Here is a 21,711-nt window from a genome sequence, read left to right on the forward strand (position 1 = left end):
ATTTAGTAAATGTTAGGTAGGTACATACTTTATCAAGTCCTTTACTCAGGGCAGCACCTCTCAGTGCAGAAATGCATAGCTGATTGTAATATTTGTACCACCAAAGGGCAGGAACCACTTACATTCAAACACTGTGTATTCAAAACAAAGGCAGCCCACAGATGTACACTTAGTCCTGACCTGAAGTGATGACTTTCCCAGGGGAAGAGATATATAATGTAGTCTCTGTATGATAATTCTTGTCCTAAATAAACCTGATTGCATTATGTGGCATCTCCTGTCCAAAGAGTCTGGAACCAGCACTAGGAGCTCTAGGAATCCTAAATAATGAAAGGTTAGGAACTCATCAGAAATCATAAAGATAAAAGTTCAGTGCTTTCTTACATGACTTCACAGGGTGGTTTGAGATTATGCAGCAATATAGAATGGCCTTCTAGAAAAAAATAATATTTCTATCTATGGGGCAGAGATTCCTAAAAGTCATTTATTGTTTTTGTACTCAAAAATTGTCAAAATCTTAATCTCAGATTTTTTTCTTGAACATCCATTACTTAGAAATTTTTAATCTTGCTGTGATTCTCAAACTTACCTCTGATACTCCTTATATTATCAGCAAGCAGTCTAGGGAATACATCTTAAAAATTCAACTGCCACCTTTAAATATTGTTCTTGCCTCTAAACTTTTCTCTTCTACACTTTCTACTTTTGTAATTATTCTGTTCTGTATGCTTTTTTCTGATCAAGTAGTAAAACTACCACTGCAAGTTTTTTGCTGTTTTGGATGTATAAACATAATTATTCTGTAAGTCTGTGAAAGATGCATCAAGGGAATCAGTAAAGTTTACTCCTCCTCCTTCATTTCTTGGCTTTGAGCTATAAAGCAGACCTCCTTATTATTGACAAATTTATTTTTTGGCACTCCCTTGTTGTCATAAATTGCATCCTGACCACATGAGCAAAGAGCACGAAAATGACAAATTAGGAAGCTGGCATCAAAGTCCATGCTAACCACATCCTTTGAGTTTGTCCCCTTACCTCATCTCTTTTACTGTAGTTGTTTTGGTGCCAAATGCATGCTGCCTGGTTGCCAAGTATGTGACATGAATTCACAAGGAGTCTATGGTCATGTAGCCATATAACTGTTATGGTGGACTGTGATTGAAAAAATGGCAGCAGTATGAGTTGAAAACTGGGGTTTCTATGTGTTTTATGTTGGGATTTTTGCTCAGTAGCAAAAAGCTTGTAGCCCAAGGAAGACTGATATAATTCCTATGCCTTTTAATTTTATTTTTTTTGGGCTTTTGTTGGAAGGTGGGTTTTTTGTTTGTTTTGTTTATTTGGGGTTGGTTGGTTTGTTTGTTTGCAAGGGATTAAAAAGATGGAAGAGGACGAATAAAGCTTTTAGAGATTTGTGTAAGTCATTAGATGATCAAACTTCAGTTACTCATTTTTATTCATGTGTATCAAATATATCCCATGTAAAACCCTATTTCCCAGCACAATACTCCAATTGTCTCATAGTACTTAATTGTGAAAGCCCAAGGTCAGATTTTCCACCTAGGTAGTTATGCTTTTGCATGTTTGTTGAGGTTGCTGGAGGATATTGCTCTGATATCTTAATAATGAGAGCACAGAAGATGGATACTGAGGCCAGATTCCTGTTAGCCATCATTTATGCTTTTTATTTTATTTTAACCCTCCATCCAAAAATGGTTGCCATGTTGAAGTGGAACTTGCTTTTTGCTTCTTTCTTTAGTAAATCATGTTTTTTAAGCCATGCTGTGACTCAATTGATAAATAAATAATGCAACTGTATGTATATTATAAGAGAGGGGTTATGTTCTTTCATAAAAATCAGTTGCATCCAATACTTCCTCTCTTTTAAAAAAGAGTGAAATATTTTTGTTGTTATTGAATTTTGTAGGCTTAATTGGTGACAGGCTTTGTCCTTGAATAAATGCTCAGCTCCAGTTATAGTATCACTATGTTACAAGAGTGAAAAATTCTAATTAAGATGATCTGTTTTCCAGAAAAAAGTTTAGTATATCAATTAGTCTGTTTTATCAGGGAGAACATTCCTTTCTCCAGCCCCTAACTCCGGATCAGAGCCTGAATGAGAAAAGCATCACAGATGCATGCTGCATTGGACAAAGAACACATGCATGCATTTAAATCATGTATATCTTACTTTTTACTGATGTAATTGTGAAATATGTCCTTTTTGCATTCATAATTAGGGGGTGGAACAGATGGTGAAGGCTTAGTTTAAAATAATCTGTCATTAAAATAACCTAGCCTACTGGTAATTCTTCACTCTAACTGGAGTTTAGGTCAGGGTAACAGGGTTTTTTGAAGCATTGGAATACACTAGAAAGAATTAGGGACTTCATAGATAGTGTGAAATATGAGGATATTCTCCAGAAGGACACCGTAGTAAGACTCCAGTGAATTAAATTTGCCTGTAGTGGGAATATGCAAAAATGGCTGGGACAAAATTCCTCTGACAAATATAAATCCATTTACTATGATGCATTATACATAAGTGCATATTCGGTCAAAGTGGTACACTTGGTTTCATATCTTAAAAGGAAATAACCTCACTATGCTTCAAATACTGTAAAAGGCAGTGAGTATTTTGGGTTAAAAACCTGTGCTTTACATTTTTGTATTATTCTGATGTCAGAGGATATAAATTATAATAATTTGTATTATTATTCTGGGGTGCTGTAGCTAGTGAGTTTTAAATCTGAGTCTCACTTTCTTTGTGTCTACCACATTGACTTGCTCGTACGTATGTGACAAAGAAAAACTTGTATCAGTCCTGCCTGGCTAATTTAGAACAGTTTTCAGGAAAAAGAAAACTGGTTCAATAAATCAGATAGTTGCATGTCTTTAAAGCATTTATTTTAGTGTTCCCTTCAAGATTTCATTCTTTAACAGCTTTGAAGAGAGCATATAGATTTCAGCATGGTATTATGATAAATCTTCTTGAGGAGGGGCAAGCATTAACATTTGTGTCGGTTCTTTTTCATCTTAATCCAACCTTGGTTAATAATCAGAAAATTCTACATAGTGGGTAAGAAGATGTAATTAACCCTTTGACCCCAGAATCTTAATTGGCGCCTGTTGAAAACAGTGGGGCAGTTAAAAAAAATAAATTAAAAAGTAGCCTGTGGTGATTGAAACAGCATAATACATAATGGTTTTCTGAAATCAAAAGTAATAGAGAGCTTCAGCTTTAATCACATTTTGCATAAAGCCAGTAAGTGTAGTTTTAAACAAGAAGTTGCCAGTCTACCTTAAATTGGATTGTGCTCAAAATTGGCATTTGGGGTCACCCTGACCCTTTCTCAGCTGCCACACTAGAAGAGATAGGAGTAGGTTTATGACAGTCAACTTCATTCACTTTAAAAAATAAAAGAGTGAAATTAAGTCAAGAAAATTTTCCTTGTATTCATGGTCTCTCCTTCGATGAAAATAGGACATTACAAAAACCCAGTTACCTTTTCAGACTCTATTTTTATATTATAGTTAACTCTGAAATGTCCAGAACAGAAATCCTTCTGCCTGTGAACTACATTGAAACTGTTCAGAAATTCTGTCTGGAAAGCACTGTGGTGGTCCTCCTGTCAAAATAGATATCTGAAAGCTGATTCAATCCACTACCCTTCTCTCATTTATTTTGTCCTTACTTATATATAAACAATATGAATAATACTTCCAGATATTTCTCATTAAAACAGATTAGTTTCTGAATATGTAGTATCCAGTGGTATCACATACTCTTCTCCAGTATATAATATAACCTGTGTTATGTTGCCTTGCACCTTCTCTGAAGTCTGCTGCTCTCTTGGCATGCACAAAGGACATACGCTTTATGAAAAATTGAAAAATTTCAACACGCATTACTTAAATAATAAATATTCATAAATAATACCTATGAATAACAAATGAGGCAGTCCTTCAGAACTACTGTTTGACCTGTAAAAGGAACAACAACATTGTCACAAAAGTGGTCCGTCTCAGCCCTTTCATACTGGTGGGAGGAACTGCCTTGCATTGGAAGAAGGCTATTTCTCCTCCTATTTTTATTGTCATTTTTCTTAGGTGTTGGAACTTGAGCTTAGTACTTGGAGCTTTTGTTTTAAGGTCTTTTCTATTTTGGGCATGAAAGGAGTTAGGTGTCCATTAGCTGTTAATCAGTGGTTCTTTCAAAATACAATTAAATATAAACTTCCTCATTTTATTCTATTAAACAAAATGCTGAATTTGGCCAGGAGTTGCACATAACCTTAGCTTCAGAGAAGTGGAAAAAGAAATTGAGAAAGAATGACCATGACTCATTAGTCTCAGTTGGCTTAGCTAACAAATTTTATGTCACAGGAAGTGACTAATCACATCCAAAGGTGTTGGTGTGCTGCGTTGGCCCTGCCAGTCCTTCGGTGGTGCCTCCTCAGTTACCTCCCCTGTAAAACTTGGGTGCAAAAGTAGGCAATATTCTTCCAGAGAAAAAGAGAAAAAAAGACTAAACAAGTAAAGCTAATAAAGTAAGTCTATTTAAAGGAAAGGAGAGAATCTGAGTTAATAGCAAGGAAAAGTAGCAAGTGCTTAAGATGACTAACACTTCTCACTTCAACACCCTTCCAGTTGCTGATGACTTGCAAACTTTAGCCATGGAGGCTGAAATTTCTTTGAACAGCTATGTTGGCTAGAGATTGTTTGTTTGTTTATATTTTTTCCAGCAAAACTGGTGTCAGACAATTTCAAAACTACACTGAATAAACATTTCTGCCTAATCAATACTCAAAGCATTCTTCAAATTTTTTTTTCATTAAGTCTGAATTCCTAAATAAGATGATGCACATAAAAGAAGCAGAAAAGACATCAGTGACTCAGAGAATTATTTTTTCTGGTTCTTAGAAAAAATTGCCCAGATATGTCAGACAATTACACACTAAAGCAGTGTGCTAAGCAGACCAGATGATAAATGTGCTTAAACTTTATGTCATTCTCTCAAGTAACAGAGCAAAGGGGCCACACAAAAAGCTATATAAAAAACTGAGAAAAGGAAGGTTGTTTTTATATGATACACAAATAACCTATGAAACACCTTTCCTCAAGAAAGAAAGGTATCACAGTCATGCCAACTGCTAAGAACAGGTTTGTAAGAAACCTCTGGTGGGCTTGTCATTGCCAGTATGGACATTCCACTGTTCTGAAGCATCTCTGTACATACTGTCAGACCCAGGGAAACTGACTGCTGCTCATAGGCATTTAGTCTGAGTCAGTGTGACAATTTCTTCTTCTTGGTGGAGAATGGAGTTCTGTATGGGTGTCCAGGGAGACAGTGTCACAGTTCTCAGTTCAACAGAGGGTTAAGCCAGTTTCCTCAAAGGAACACAGGACAGAGAATCAGGAATACTTTAACTAAGACCTGTAAAGATTTACTTTTCTAAGAGATTGTACATAGTGAGAGAGATCAGATGTGCAAAGGTTTTGATTGTCCTGGTATTGGTCTAAGTTTGAACTTCACTGTTCCAAATATTCCACCTGTTATTGATGTTAAAAATTCAAGGAAGTGATGTTAATAATATGAGAAAGAAATTATGATGATTTATAAGAGGCCATAAATTACTTGCATAATATAAATGTTTTTACATGAAGGAGATCCATGCAGATTTACATTTTTATTAATTCATAAATATAAATTAGAGTCTTTTTTAATGCAGTGTCTTTAGTGAGGGTTTGTTTTCCAATATGCAGTCCATTATTTTTAGAAAACTCAGATTTTGCACTAATTCCACCACCTACTACATCAGAGAGGGGTGAACTTTTGCCAAAGACAGCTTTTGACTAGCAGCCTGTTAGAAATTAGTCAAGAAGCAGAAAAATAAAAATATTAAAATCCCTCAGAAATCACTGTTGTGTATTTGCAAAAGAGGGGTTACATGATTTTTTCATTATGTATGTCCATCAAATTTATGTGCTTTTTCCTTCCAAAACTAGGCTAATCTTTTAAATGCTATAGTTAATATTTCCTTTACATGTTCTTTTATCACAAGGGGATATTTGGGATAGGATTTTTGGGATTTTTCCTTGGTCCTCCCAAAATTTGAGCTGTTTCATACTTTCTGAGCTGTTTTAGCATTTCTAATTTCTGGAATTTTGTCGTTTTACTTTTGTAATAGTCTGTGATTGTCTGCCAAAAATTATCCTCATAAAAGGCAAAAAGGTAAAGACATGGATAATGTATGAAGGTAGTTTCTTCCTAAAAGAGATTTACTCTTATTGATAGAGGTATACTCCCTTCTGGATGTGCAGTGATTTACCCTGTGTCAGTTTAGAATATAGTCCTCTGTTTATTAACTGCACTCATGTTTCAAAAGGTGCACATTAATCGCTGCAATTGTATTTTGGTTTTTGCAGTTGAAATGGAAACCACATCCAAAGACTTGAACCTGTCAAAGAAAAATCTGATCTAGACTTTTACACCAAAAGGATGAAATTCATAGCATTTCTAGAGACCTAAGCTGTAAACATATTTGACAGTAATCTGCTGATTGGCTTTGTTGTCTCACAAAAAGAAAATGGTGTGTGGGTATATGCATGCATGTGCGTGTGTGTGTGTGTGTGTAATCCTCAATTAATTTACAAATTATTGAGGTCCACAGCGATTTGAGTGATGGCAGGATTTTATTTTCTCCTTTTGAATTTTTGGAAATGGAAATTCTCTGCTTTGATTCTGAGCAATGGGGGGTGATTTTTTATATACACTGCTCAATTGGAAGGTTATGTGTTTTCCTTATTTATTTCTTCATGAAAAAAATAATGAACATTTTATTTTTTTACATTTCTTCTATCAAACAAATGATATAAATTTTATACAGTCCATGGCAGATATAAGCATGGCAGTAAAATAACTTAGTAATATACTCATCAATTTGGACTTAGTAATATACTCATATGATGTTTATTAATATGTAGACAGAATACAAAGGAATTGTCTTAAGGGTTCAAATTAAAACCACTCTCACAAAAGTCAGAATATTTTCCTCAGTTTATTCTGTGATGCGTGTATTTGAATCTATTTCTATTTGTAGTTTGGAATTCTTTAATAATCTATTAACTCTTTTTTTCCCTCTTATTCTGTAGTCCCTCGATGGATTTGTATTTGCACTAAATCAAGAAGGAAAATTTTTGTACATTTCAGAAACTGTCTCCATCTATTTAGGCCTGTCCCAAGTAAGTACACGCTTTCAATTCTAGAACATAACTGTGTATGATGCATTCTTCTGTTTGTTATTATTAAGCAAATAATAATTTGGTTTCTGTGTTTTCCATGGATTATTGAATAAGCTGTTTAAGGTGCATCCTGTTCATCCTGAGACACAACTGAAAAATGTGTCTATAGTATTGAATGTTGAGATGTGTAAGAAAAGTTTTTGCCACAAAGGATCATTATTAATTTATTGAGAACAAATGAAGTTTCTTTTCTCAGTTGTTTTGAACTTTAAACCTCTATACCTGATAGGAAAGGGACACTCTAATAGTACTTCCCTTGTGTCCTATTACTGGATGTTTATGGAGTACCCTGCATTATCCAGGGAGCTGACACAATGACAGGGAGTCATTTGGAGTCAAGAAATGCTGAAAGAGGCCATTTAAATGTCTTGCAGGGGGGGTTCCAACAAGGACACATTTTGATGCTTTCACCAATGCTCACTAATATGAAAAGATGAATTTGTAAAATATAGTAATTGGGGGGGGGGGGGGTTGGTTTGAGATTTTTTTTTTTTTCATTTAATTGTTGACAACTGTTTTTCAAAGATTAAAAGGCAGGGCAGAAGTGGGGCAAAAGTTAGTTGTTAATTCTTATTCCTAATCCTGCAGCATTCAGAAATGTTTAGGCAGGATAGCTTCTTTCTGCTTTCACTTAGAAATGAAGCAGAAATATTTTGCATGATGATTTTTAGAGAGAAACCATCTACTTCTACTGCAGTTATCCTGAGGAGGAAAAGAAAAACTGAAATAATACTTATTTCAGGTACTTTAAATTGGGACCCACACAGCTATGAGGAAGCAACTATTTCCATAGGCTACTTACTGTCAGTTTTGCTGTACCCCACCAACAATTAAATGGGAAATATTAATATTTGGTGACCAAAATAGACTAATTTTAAATATTATCAGGAGAGAATATGAATAGGGCTCATTAAGTCCTCAAAGAATATGCAAGCAATTGGCTGTAATAAGTTCAGTAATTGTTATTTTGTGCTGGCTTTGGCAAACCCAATGATAGAAATGGAAACAAGAGCTGTTTCTAGCTCATATCAGTATTCTTGTCTCTCATTAAAGTCCCTCGTTTTGTAATAGACTTTAATCCCGGATTTAATCTGTTTGGGAGTTAGTATCAAGAATCTCACATTTTGAAATTGGTGCACCACCATGTTGCTAATACAGTAAAGAATTGGAACTTTAATGTTTATTATTGTCTTATGTTCATATTAATCTGGTTTAGGCATAGTATCCAACAAAGTCTAATAAGCCAGTAAAGAAGAAGGATGGATAATTAGTTTAAGCAGGTAAATGCTAATTAGGAAACTCCTGAAAGGCATCCATTATACACTAGCTTAAAACAAATTTTACAGCCCTGGTTAGTGGTGTAATCCAAATTCTGTCAAGGCAACTGCATTTTCTGTAATTGAGATGTGTATGTTTGCTTTGCATAACAGATGGCTCTGTATGCTTAGACTGATAGCTAGGAAAATAATAATTGCATTATTCTGGCCAAAAGAATATTAGCTCTTGGGTTTTGGCCATTTCAGTCAGTCCTCCTGCCAGCACAGCATATGCACATATATGGATTGGATTTTCAAGGAAATTGATGCATCTGGAATAGTGTGGCCATCTGAAATATCATCTGTTCAAGAAAAATTTGGCTTTAACCCTATGTTAGTCTCTTGTTAAAAGCATTTTCTGCCACTGTCTTTCAAACTATAGAGTTGATAAATCTCTCTTTGCTCTGAACTCACATCATGTTCTAAAGACTTTACACTCCATCTTGATCCATATACATTTCAAGAAAGGGTTCAGATAAATGAAGCAATTGTCCTTGTCTGTTAGAGTATTGGAAATATCAGGGCAAATATTTCCATGTGTTCACCACTGAAAGTAATGATGGAAAAACTACCAAAAATCAGAACCAGTACTGTTGTTTTTTATAGAATAATAAATTAAACCTACTGAGATTTACTAAAATATCTGAGATTTTTGCTTTTCTTCTCTTCTGTCTGTATGGAGACATTTGGTAGTTCTAAGACCTACAGTATTTATATATTTCTGATATATTGTTCTCTTGGTACAGCATTATACTGCTAGTCTCTTAATAATTTGAAAAGGAGTGCTTTAGCTACTTCCTACTAAATCACTAGTCAAAGCTTATTAGTTGCTAAAACTATTAGCAAGTCTATCCCTAGAAGCATTTTTCAAATATATATGGAAATGCTACAGTTTTCACCACACCAAACTTAAAATTCTCATGAATTCTGAATTTCTGGGTTGGTGCTATGTAATACATGTGGTTTTGTATTTCTTGCACTGCACGTAAACATTGATATACCCAATGCTGATACTCCAAAACTTTATATTTATATAGAACCTCCAGGCAGTGTTGCACCTAAAGGCATTAAAATGTACATTATTATTTGAAATTGCTTCATCAAGTGCTGCCTTTGGATTCTTAATTTCTGGTCAAATTATTTCTCCAAGACTTCATCCTTGTTTGGTGTTGTTTTGTTGGGTGTTTTTAGTTTTCATTTTTTAACTAGCATGCATAGAAATAATGTAAAATATATTTTGTATTTGCAAAGCAAAATCTCATGTCTCCTAGATAAAGGAAAATAGTTCTTGTATTGAATCTCAGCAGGTGGCAACAGTTATGGTAGTCAATTTTACTCTTTTGTGAACGTTTAGAGCCAGTGGTGCAAAACAAATGGATGCCAATGTTCTAAGATAGCTGCAGGACTAATAGTAAACAAATCTGATAAAACAATATCTTGGAAGGTAGCCTGAAAATTATAATAATAAAGTTACCCCTGGCAAAAGTAACAGTATAGTTGAACAGTAAACAAAAATTGCAATAAATGCCCTTTTGACATTAAAATGAGTATAACTTATATGTAGACACCTATCGACATATATATTTTGAATTTTTTTTTTGTATAATTTATCTTCCCACTACTGCTAACCAAGAATTTTAAGCTAGTTTGGCAGATGTATATTTCAGACCACACTGTGGAATTACAATCAGATCAGTTTCACAGATCAGAGATACATTTCAAAGTTTAGGAAAAGAGAGTTAGCTGAAAATAATGAGTGAGAAAGGTAAAGAGCCAAAGCAAGAGAAATGGAGCAACAATCTCCCAGTTAAAGGGTCTATGTATATTGGCCTTAGTCTATGTTAACTGTCATAGCTCAGTTGTACTTGAGGCAAGCTGAAATAGTTGAACATACTTTACAGTTCTTTCATGAACTGTAGTATTTGTTGAAAGACCCAGAAATGTCTAGAAATGTGCAGTTTGGCCAGGATTTCATCTCTGGGTTGGACAACATGATCTGTGGTGGTGTAGCCAATACAAACATCTTTTTCCTCTGGATCTCTGTAGTGATGTTGTTCTTCATATGTATCTAGGCCCATTCATTTTCCAAGTCAGTAGGTAGTTTTTGATATCAGGGTTACTTCCATCCTTGTAACCCTTAGTCCCTGATTTCCTTTTAGAAATGGGATGAGATTTCAAAAGAAAATGGCTAACCACTGAAGAGGCATTTAAATTGCTCCTTCCAGCACTTAGAAGTCAGTGTGAGTGCTTCCCTAACAGGTTTCAATTCTCTTGAAAATGTCTGTGCTTGAGACTTGGACCAAACATATGCTGAAACATAAATAGTAACAAAAAGGGAGAAAAGTCTATCCAGAAAGAGATAGAATAAAAATGTGTTATCCAGAAAGGATAAAATTGCCTTTCATATGATGTTTCAGGTTCAATAGAAAATATTATGAGCTGATAATCTGGCTAGGATGCTTTTGCTTTCAGGAAACAAGTTCTTAATCACCTCTTACAATAGTTGTACTCAGCAAGGATGGTATGCATTGTTTCCTGCCTCTGAGGTCCACATCTTAAAGTAAAATATTTCCTACCTTTGCTCCTGCTTGCCCAGGACACAGAGCAGATTGGCCTGTTGAAAAGAGAGCTCACTAAAAATGAACAGTGCAGCTGCTGGCATAATAAGAGATAGATAATAGAGATGAAAAAGGAAGAAAACAAGAATAAAATTTTGAGAATTTATCTATTTGAAAATAAAGCAGGCAAAACCAACAGGTATATTATGTGTGTACTCTGCTACCGATAGCATAATATATTTCCTTATTTTGGCTTTTTGTGCATTTGTTCTATGAAATAGCAAATAAAATTATAGCTACAGCACACAAGTACAAGGTCAAATAAATGACAGTACTCATTCTATTTGTGAAGCTATTCTGAAAAGGAACCATGGTGCCAAATGTGGTTTATTTGAATAATAAAGAAGAATTAGATTCCCCTGATAACTTGGCTGAGGGCCAATAAATCACTGGAGGTTAAGAATGCTTTGCAACTGCCATGTATTTCTTTTGCTTTTACGAAGCACAAGCCTCAACTACTATGCTCTACCTGTTTTTCAATGCAAATCAAGTTGAGGTTAGTAGATGGTTAAAGGATTGCTTTTGTGCTCTGTTTGCTTAAAAATAATATCAAGCAATCTTGACGCTTGCACTGATTCTGTAAATTCTATCTTATTTTCCTCCTATACCATTAACAAAAAACCATAATAATAATAATAATAATAATAATAATAATAATAATAATAATAATAATAATAATAATAATTATTATTATTATTATTATTATTATTATTATTATTATTATTATTATTATTATTATTATTATTATTATGAAAAATCCAGAACTGGAATCTTTTTTAAGCAAAACTAGACAATAACCAGTTGTGAACTTAGCCTTTTTTTTTGTGATGTTTTCATTGTTTTAGTGTTCTGAATTTAAATACTTCTACATAACATGATCATTTGTGCTCATACAGTAAATTGGTCCACCAGCACTGATAATTTTTTAACAGTTTTTCCCCTTTAAAATGAGTAAATAAAAACCTGGGAAATTCTGCGCTGGTCATGTGGGGCTTTAAATTTTTTTCCCTTAACATTCAATTTAAGAGTATTAATTTACTGTTGTATTTTATGCTAAAAGAAGTGAACAAGGGAGGACTTCTATTGGAATACAGCAGCTCTGAGGATTTTGAGAGCAGTAAGAAAATATAAGTATCAAAATAATTCAGAAACAGTACAAGGCACAGTGGCACATTATCAATTTACAACATTTAAATTGATAAATGCTTGGTGGTGAAGGCCTACAAGGGCACTTTGAAAAGCAAATAGCGACCTGCTGAAGAAATTGATTTTTCCCCCCCGAAAATGACTGCATGATGCATCATTTGACTGCATGCTGTCCAAGTGCTTGACAGAGATAATCTCAGCAATCCCACGGGTGACCTTATCGTTCTCACCAGGGCAACTTTGTCTAGGTTCTGACTTTGTGCATGTCAAGGTTTCTTCAGGCAGGATCCTTAGGGGGAAAAAGTTCCTCTGTTCGATCCAGATATTGAACCACTCTTGAAGGCACTCCCCCACCCCTGAAAAGGCAAGCTTGTTTCTTTTCTTCATAATTATGAATGAACTGAACAAGGGAAAATATCTATAGACACAGTATCTTTGCTGAGGACATTATTGCCTTCTCAGTGTAGCTTAGTTTAGCTCTTAAAGGAGAAAGGATACCTGCCATTAGAGGTTATCAGATACAGTTGAAAGACTCCAAAATATATGGCACTCTTCTACATAGCAGAAATATCCCACCTGCTTTCTTTATCACACTCACTGTTCACAGCTTTATTTTTGCCATCCTCACAGTATTTAATATCAGTACCTAAACATTTTTTCTCTATGTTGTTTTTTGCGGTTTTTTTTAAAAATCTCTACCCCAACCCAAGAACTTTTAAGACAACTCAAGTGCAAATGACAACCTGACAGAAGTCCTGAGCATCAACGTCAATATGTATAATTTTGCATAGACACTCTGTAACAACCTTCACTGTATGGTCATGAAGAGGTCCAAAACACTTAGGCTATTTTATCGGGTTATTGAAAAACAGGTTTTGTCTTGCACAGAGAAATATATTGCCCAAACTGTGATGAATAATGGCATTTTAAAATTTGCAGGATTTTTTAAAGTGCTTTGTATAATGAACAAACTATTCTTCATGTGCAGTTAGTGAGTGTTAATTATAATTACTAACTAGGAATCTGTTGAAAGCAGCAAATGTTATGCTCTGTTTGGTACCCCAAAGCTGCTTTACCCACTGCCTTTGACACCCACAGTTCACTGTATTCAACCTCTTTTACCTCCTTCTTTCATCCACAACATTAATTCTGAGTGAACAAGACGTGCTTCCCTGCTTTTGACAAGATTTGCTGCAGTCTCATGCGACAAAAACCCAACACTCATTCCAGATTCAGAAAGTAGGATTTATAACAGCATTTTAATTTAATGTTGGATGTCGAACATATAAAGAGATCACAGTAGTACTAGAGCTGAAAATTGATGCCTTTTTTATTAGTGTCCTCTCAGAAGTGGGTGAGCTGCTGTTTGTGCAATGGAGCACAGAGCACCACAGTCAGATGAATGAGGATATGCTATCTGCAAGGAATCATATTTCAAACCACTGTCTGCCTCTATTGATGTGCTCAGAGTTGAAAGGTTATGCTAGTAAATGCCATCAGAATTTTCAGCATTAGAAATCTGTGGAATAATCCGCTGACTGTCACTTTGTAGTGAGTCCAAATGCAATACATAGTGATGCTTTAATGATTTTTTTTAATTGAAATTAACTTATTGTTACTGATTACATTGTTTTTCTTCTTCTTCTACAGTGTGTTTAAATACTGCCAACAGAATTGTCTTATAGGCTTCACTGAATATAGCTGTCTGTTGAGTTAACTAAAGGAATCCAGAATGTCATTTTACATGAGAATCATGTTTCCCTTATTTATTCTTTTGAACATATTTTACCAGCCATTGAGGCTGAAACATTGAGAGCCTTTATGCAGAAGGGATTCACTGGTTAAAATGAATCACAGATTCTCCATGCAATAAAATATAGCCTCATTGGTTTAACACTTAAAGGCTGAAGACTTTTTATGTCACTTAATAATTTCTACCATTTGCTGTTAAAGAAAAAAAAAAAGGCATTTGATAAGGTATTTTCATTGCAATTCTTAACTCCTTCCAGTACTGAACAAGACTGAAAACATTAGCAATCAGATCATTTGCTTCCTGATGGATGCAATGGTTTCAGATTATTTTAATAAATATATCTGGGGAAAATGGGTAAGACAATTTAGGTATTTTATGCTTCTCTTTCCTATTAAAGCAAATTAAAAGTTTTCCTGAATTAATATTCATATTATCCAAATTAGCTACAGAGTACTTTTGGTATCTTCTTTGCATTACATTGTAACATATTCATGTGGAAGTTGGAGAATATTCTGTAAAACAAAGAGCTGTGGAATAATTGAGGGGAAAAAAAAACAACAGGTACTGGTGAGAAACATACACATTTGCCCCAAAGGTATTTTCCATGCTTTTCGGGCACATTAGAGATGAGGAGAAAAAACCCTCAAAGAAAAGTAAGTATTCTACCTTTTAAGAGTAAGTTCAAACAGTCATTCTTCTCATGAGTGATGAAAATTTCACTTCTAAAACAAATTATAATTAATAGATTTTGATTATTAGTAAGAAAATATGCTTTTCATTGCTTATAAAACATACTGATTATAAACTTTGATTTTCTTTTACATCCATATTTGAGTCAGGGAAAGTGAAAGTCATGACTCAAATATTTCCCATTGTATGAAATGATTCAAGATTTGTAGCAGAGAAGCAGTAGAGGTTCACTTGACAGAACTTCCATTCCAAGCACTTGAGAAGGGTGGGTCAATCCACAGATACTAAAGGGTTGGTTTAAGGTTATGAAAGGAATAAAATAGTGCCCATGTGTATTAAAAACACAATCACTGAATGGTTTTGAGCTACAAAATAATGCTGCAAAAATGAAATATAAAAACTGCTTTAAACTCAGATCACTTTAGTGATATCTTCAGCTGCAAATCCTCACTGACAGTTCTACCAGTCCAACTAAGGGCTTGCATATGAAAGCACAAGATCAGGAAGCAGCTCAAAAGAAGGATAGGAAATACATCTTATTCTGATTTTGCCAGCATCATGCATTAACATCCTTGGACTTTACTTGCTCTGTGTTCAGTCAGAGTTAACAGATTAATACTACTCTGAGAAGAGAGGATTGGTAAGAGAGCAGGAGCATTCCAGATTCTGTGGAGAGCGTCTTCGCTGCAGATGGGATCTAGTCAAGAGAACCTGCCGAGTCAGAGGCTAATGGTACTTAATCCCCAAGGTTTGTAATGGAAATTCAAGACAATCCTGTCCATGTATTACTCTTCCAGTATTAATTTATATTCTTTTGTCACTCCCTGTTCACCTTCAGCATTAAAATAGACCTATGCTGCTTTAGCATTTTAACCCCATGTTTCCCTGTATTATCTTCTGGCGTTTTAACCAGGATGCCATCCAAGACATCCTCTGCCTCTGCTTCCTGTTGCACAGCAGCTGACAGCAGCTTCCTTGTTAAGTTACAGTGTGAAAGAGAAAGCTCCCTGGTTGCTTTCTGCATTTAGGGGACAGGGAAAAAGAAGAGTAGAAAACTTGTCTGGCTTACTGTGAACCAGTACTTTATCTTACTTGCTCAGCTGAGTTCCTTAACAACATTCACATCGAAAGTTCTCTCTGCTGTTTGCTCATACCTTCAGAGCTGTCCACATTCATCCTAAATAACTTGGCTCCACATGGGTGATGTTTACTTATCGTTCTCATGGCACTCCCACAGAAGCTTCCTCTGCAGATGAACCCACAGAAGAGCTAGTTTAAAGCCATTTTACAAGCTAGGCCATCAAAATCTGACATCAGGACCCACCCCATCACACAGCCTGCTCTAGCAGTGCTGGCATAGCCAAAACCAGCCATGCAGCAGATGAGCAGCCATACCATCTGATGAGGTAGTAGAAAACTAGGAATTCATTTTTCCCAGACAGGAGCTCAGATGTGGCAACAGAGTGAAGTGATAAACTTTCTTTGTTCAGAGTTAGAAATTTAGGGCAAAAAGGCGAGAAAGAAAATCTCTTCCTTCAGCAATGAGGAGACATGACTAAGAGCAGAATTATTCCCTTCCCTTTAGAGAGAGCAATCACCAACATATATTGGAGGGATGCGGAATCAGATTAGGATGGGGGGACAGACAAAAGAAATGCTCTAGTATGAGCAGACAGGAAGGGGAAGACAGAGAAGAAACATATCACATTGCCTCTACTCAGCAACAGACTGGTGAGGAGACATGCTGCCTCTTCCTCAGCAACCAAGCAAAATTTTGCTAACCTTTGATATTCAGAACTCACAGCCCAGCATAAACTCAAATAGTGAGTCTGGTTCATTCTCAAGATATATGAAAATAATATTTTAAGGGCTTATTAACATTCAGGGGTGGTTGCACCCTTTGTGGCTTTGTATTTTCAAGTCTTCTTTTTCCATTAACTACATGAATGCTAAAAATGTACTTTAATATGTAGGAGATGTCTGAGACTTTTTGGGAATATCATGATTCTACAAAAAGCCTTTGAAACTACAACCAAACCACTTGATTAGCAATAATATTATAAAGTTTGGCAACGGTAAAATATAAAGGAGAAATACTGCCTTATTTCTCTATCACATGGATCTATAAACTGATATAGTGTATTCTGCTCCTACTGTATTCCAGATAACTTTTAAAGCCTTTGTGTTAATAAATCTGGCCTTATACTAATAAAATGTATGACAGAATTATTACCTATATTAATTATTTTATGTTTGAGATCCTGTCTTTGGGTCTTTTGGGTGACAAGTATTGTCTAGTCTGAGTACTGCTGTATTAGGATGTAGCCATTACAGTCAGGCACACTCTCTGCCTTTTCATACTGCATTTCAGAGAGATGTCTCATTTGGGACAGCACTTATTCATGCGGAAGTGTTAAATACAAAGCTGTACGCATTCCTGAGATTCCTTGAATAACAATGGAGCTATCCATGTATTCTTATTGAACTTCCAGAGCATATGCATAACAAAGATATTATGAAAATTGTAATTGTATCTCTTCTATGTATTAAAGCTGCATGTATGAGTCATGACTTAAAGTTTGTAGGAAGACATGTTTCCTTTTCTAAAATCCATTAATCCAGTTGGAGAAGCAGTAGCTTTTCCTTCTATGTTTGCTTCTTCTGACATGGCATGAGTCTGATCCACAGCCTGTAAGTCAATGAAGAGATTTCCCAGATTTTTGAATGGTTCTCATTTTACTCTATACTGCAAATATGCTTCTTATTTTACATTGAGAATGAAGACATATTCTGTAACTTAACGAGCAATCCCTCTGTCCCTATAAGCAACTAGTACTTTGAATGAGTGACACGATTTCTCCTTTTGGTTTCTTATTTGTTACAGATTGCTTGCAAGTTTTAAAATATTTTGGTCATATGATACCTCAGTTTCTTTGCCCCGTCTCCAATTTTATATATTCAGATATGAGTTAACTCAAATCAAGATTATGTTAAGGCATTTTAGAGGATTCCTGCATTAATTGTAATTGGTATATACTCTATTTACTGCAACCTTGTGTGCAGATGAGCTAAAGTCTAACCACTGAGAAAGATGCACTCCAAAGACATAACAATCTTCAATATCAGAGGGGTTGGCTAAAAAATGTAGTGGGAAAGGTATATATTTTATTAGTTGCATGTTTGGGAGGGGTGAACATTGTGATATTTTTAGAATCTCTTTCCTCTCTTCTGATTCAGTCTGTCCTCCTTCTTAGCTCCCAGATCAAGTTTGGATGTATTGTTGCTTAAGTGTGCAATGCCTTCCTAAAAGAAGGCAGTTCAGAGGAAGAATTGTTAATAGGAAATAATTCAGTCACTGAAATGAACTGCAAATTCCAGTTTCTAGAGATGGGATTCTCTTTCATGCTCATTGCAAATATAATGATTTCTATTTCCTGTTTTTTGGTTAAAATGTGTCTCTAGAATTCTGTACACTTCAAATTGAACTTATTCCAGATGTTTTCTTTGGCTAAATACAAGTAGGTTCCTTAATACTTGTTCTATTCTCCTCTCTTTTTTTGATATCACTACACTCCTCTAGGTTTCTGTACACTTGTGACTGTGAAGAAAAATCTTATGTGTTTGATGGACAGCAACTAAAGTAGACATTTTCAGAACAAATTATGCTTTTCCCATTCTAAGTGGTTAGGAGCTATTTAACACATTAGTGCTTTACCTATTTTGGACAGTGATGTGACTAGATCTGACACAGACCAGTCTGCATTCTCATGATGCTTTTTGGGATAAATCCCTCCAAATTAGCAAAGTCTGCAACTTCCCTAATGAGGGTGCAAATTCTTGTGAAGTAATAAGAATAATAAGCAAACTGGAAAAATAAAACCCCATATATAAACATGTAACTTTTACAGCTCATTAATTAAAATTGACATTGCAGGGTTTTTACAGGGCAAAGAGACTACAAAAGGACACTACCATTTTAATGTGTTTTGGAATATTTTCAATTTAGCAGCCAAGAAAATCATATAATTCTGGAATCCATTCACCTCTTTAGTAAAAACACCAGTCTTCAATTTTAAATAGCATTTGTAGAAATTAGAGAAGGTAAACTGAAATTATTTCTAGAATGTCACAGCTTCATTGTGTTACTAGATGATATGGCCTATGCCTTCATTGTCATCTACAACAGCTGGGAAGGTGCTGTGAACATAATGTCATGTCTTTTAAAATAACTGTAAAACCCAAAGATTTTGAAGGAGATTATACATTCATACCTATATTTGCTATTTTGAATCAAGTTGTTGATGTGTGATATTCTTTATTATAGCATTAACACCCGTGTCACGGCAATATCAGAATTTGCATATAAACAATCAACATAATGGACTTGAAGTAAAAAAAATGCAGAGTTTATTTTTATTTTAAATAAAACGCTTGCATATCCTGAAATGCAAATATTTATTCTGTGCATGTATAATTATAATATGCTCATGATAGCTGATAATTTTCTGATTGTCTTTTATAGTCTCATTTAAGTCATATTTATTCTCTTGCATCCATGGTCTTCATTCAACACTGGACATCTTACTGAGCTGTAGTACAGGGGTTTTTTTGGTTTTAACCTTCAAAGGAATTTAGTTGAGCAGATGCTACATTGAACTAGTCAGAGTAGAAAGGAAATGATACGGCTTTTAAAGGGCACATCTAGCATATCTACTGGGCTAAAGTAATTCTGGCAATGCTTCAAAGGATATAACTTTTGATGGTAAAGTAGGTAGGCTACAGAATGAAATCACATATGGCAAGCTGTCAAAGTCTTCCTACACATTCAGTACATTTATATAAGTGCAAATGGATGCTGCTTAGATGGAGTCCCTAGCAATTTCCTGTTAAATCTGCTCTAAGGTTATCTGATATTATTTGACTAAATTATCTGTAAAAGCTGAGGACAACTTTTATGATCAAATATTTAAAAATTAGTTTTTTCTTTTTGGCAGATTATCTGAAAAATGAACTGCAATTGTATTAACACTTGAAAGCAAAGGGCTTTCAGTAATAGCAATTATATCAAAACAGGGATAATGAATTGCTGTATATCAGCTTGAAGAGGACGTATTTATAGGTCAATGATGTCAATAGCTATAGTTCTCATAGACACCTCATTTCTTACCCTTTTATTCCTTGCTAATGCTAAGCAGACACAGTTTTAACTTTTAATGAGATTGGTGACTATGAGAATCTCATTTCACAGTGGAAGGGAAGTTTACAAGGGATGAATATTTTCACCTTTCAAAATTCAGCCATAAAAGTTGTTGCCCTTTTACAAATGCTACATCGATGATTAGCTATCCCCCTCCCCTCTAATGAAAATAAATTCAAATGGTCATTCATACTTATTACAAAGACAAACTTTTAAATTTTCTTTTTCATACAGATTCTGTTAGTTGTGTTGAATAGCACTCTAGTGTAATGACAAAATGCAGGATGCCTTACAGCATTAGCTTTATAGCCAGGAGTATGTATGCATGTATATTTTCATATAATACATCTCTGTGTATGAACGTGTATGAGTGAGTGATTGAAAGAGGAACCTCAACGGCGTGCTGAAAAGTTCTCTATCTCTGTCCTACACTGTCCCTCATTCGTAGGAGGGAAGGAATGTCCAGCTGCAGCCTTACAACCCTGAGCACATGCATTTGCTTTCTGATTTTTGGCCATGGTTATCCTTGAGAACTATGGTAGGATGAAGCACATTTAGTTTTACTGGGGAAAGGTGCAGTGTGGTTAGTGCTGTTAACTGTTGAAGGTTGGAATCTGTTTACAAAGGAAAGAATCTAATGAGATTTAGCCATGGAAATTGAAATCCCTCTAGGCAGACCTTTATATTCATTTGGCCCCTCTCACACACCTGTGCATGGCAGTAGCACATGTTCCCATCACAGCTCGGAGACTGCATGCCAGATATAAGCAATCAGGCTGTCTAGTTGTTCACATCTTATAGGATCCAGGAGCAAAAAATAGTTCAGAAATGCACAGCTTTGGTGAGGTGTCTGTCTCTTTTTTTGGCTCCTGTTCTGCAGCTCCAAAATCACACCAATATAGTAATCCCATGAGTCACTGTACAGATCACACCCTTGGCCCCCATCATAAGCATAGGGCATTGTAGATTTAGAAGTAAATAGAATGAAGGTTTGTATTGATCTGTCTAAGAAGTGGTTGCATGTTCAGTGGCATATGACTCGGACAAGTCTCAGTGTGCTTTTATTGGAATGGCAAATAGCCTCTCGCTGGTATAAAGGCAAATCCATCTGCCAGTTTCAGATCCATTCTGTAATAGAAATGGGAATGTGATCAGTGCTCAAAAAAATCTTACTGCTTTAACATGAGCAAAAAAAAAAGCTGTTGTGTCTAGACTCAGCCTTAGCTGAAATTTTCTAAATGATTCAGTCTGAAACAGATGTGTGTCCTGTAAAAATTTCTAAACAGTGGTAAATTTGACAATGTGACAAGGAACTGAAAACAGGTTTCTGACAGATGAGTGTTAAAACAAGAGTAAAAAAAGGTAATGCTACAAGTTGAACTTGAAATAAAAAGGGTATGAGTAGAAGAAAGGATGGATAAATCATAACAAAATCATAAAATAGAGTATGAGTAGAAGAAAGGATTAATATGTCATAACAAAGGCTTGGATCCTGGAAACATGAGCACAAGAATTCTCACTGAAAGCTGTGAAACAAATGATAAATCTATTCAGTTAAACCTTAGAGGGATTGGGGCTTAGATTTTTGAACTGCGGGAACTCTCATTAAAATCAGTGACAATCTCACCAAAAACAAAGCAAAAGCAAAATTTCTGGAGAGAAAAATTATGACCAAACCCATTTATTAGC

At 35.2% G+C, this 21,711-nt stretch overlaps 1 protein-coding gene across 3 annotated transcripts in view; it reads left to right on the top strand.

Moving 5' to 3' along the window:
• The window catches only part of NPAS3 (neuronal PAS domain protein 3), a 595,746-nt gene that overhangs the window by 410,038 nt on the left and 163,997 nt on the right, over nucleotides 1-21,711 (top strand). For all 3 annotated transcript variants that reach the window (XM_066551546.1, XM_066551547.1, XM_066551548.1), the window contains one exon: nucleotides 7,153-7,242. In XM_066551546.1, the coding sequence (XP_066407643.1) occupies nucleotides 7,153-7,242 (90 nt within the window). The remainder of the gene's footprint in view (nucleotides 1-7,152; nucleotides 7,243-21,711) is intronic.

The sequence above is a fragment of the Molothrus aeneus genome, chromosome 6 (assembly GCF_037042795.1).
Source record: "Molothrus aeneus isolate 106 chromosome 6, BPBGC_Maene_1.0, whole genome shotgun sequence".
In the NCBI taxonomy this organism is placed as follows: Eukaryota; Metazoa; Chordata; class Aves; order Passeriformes; family Icteridae; genus Molothrus; species Molothrus aeneus.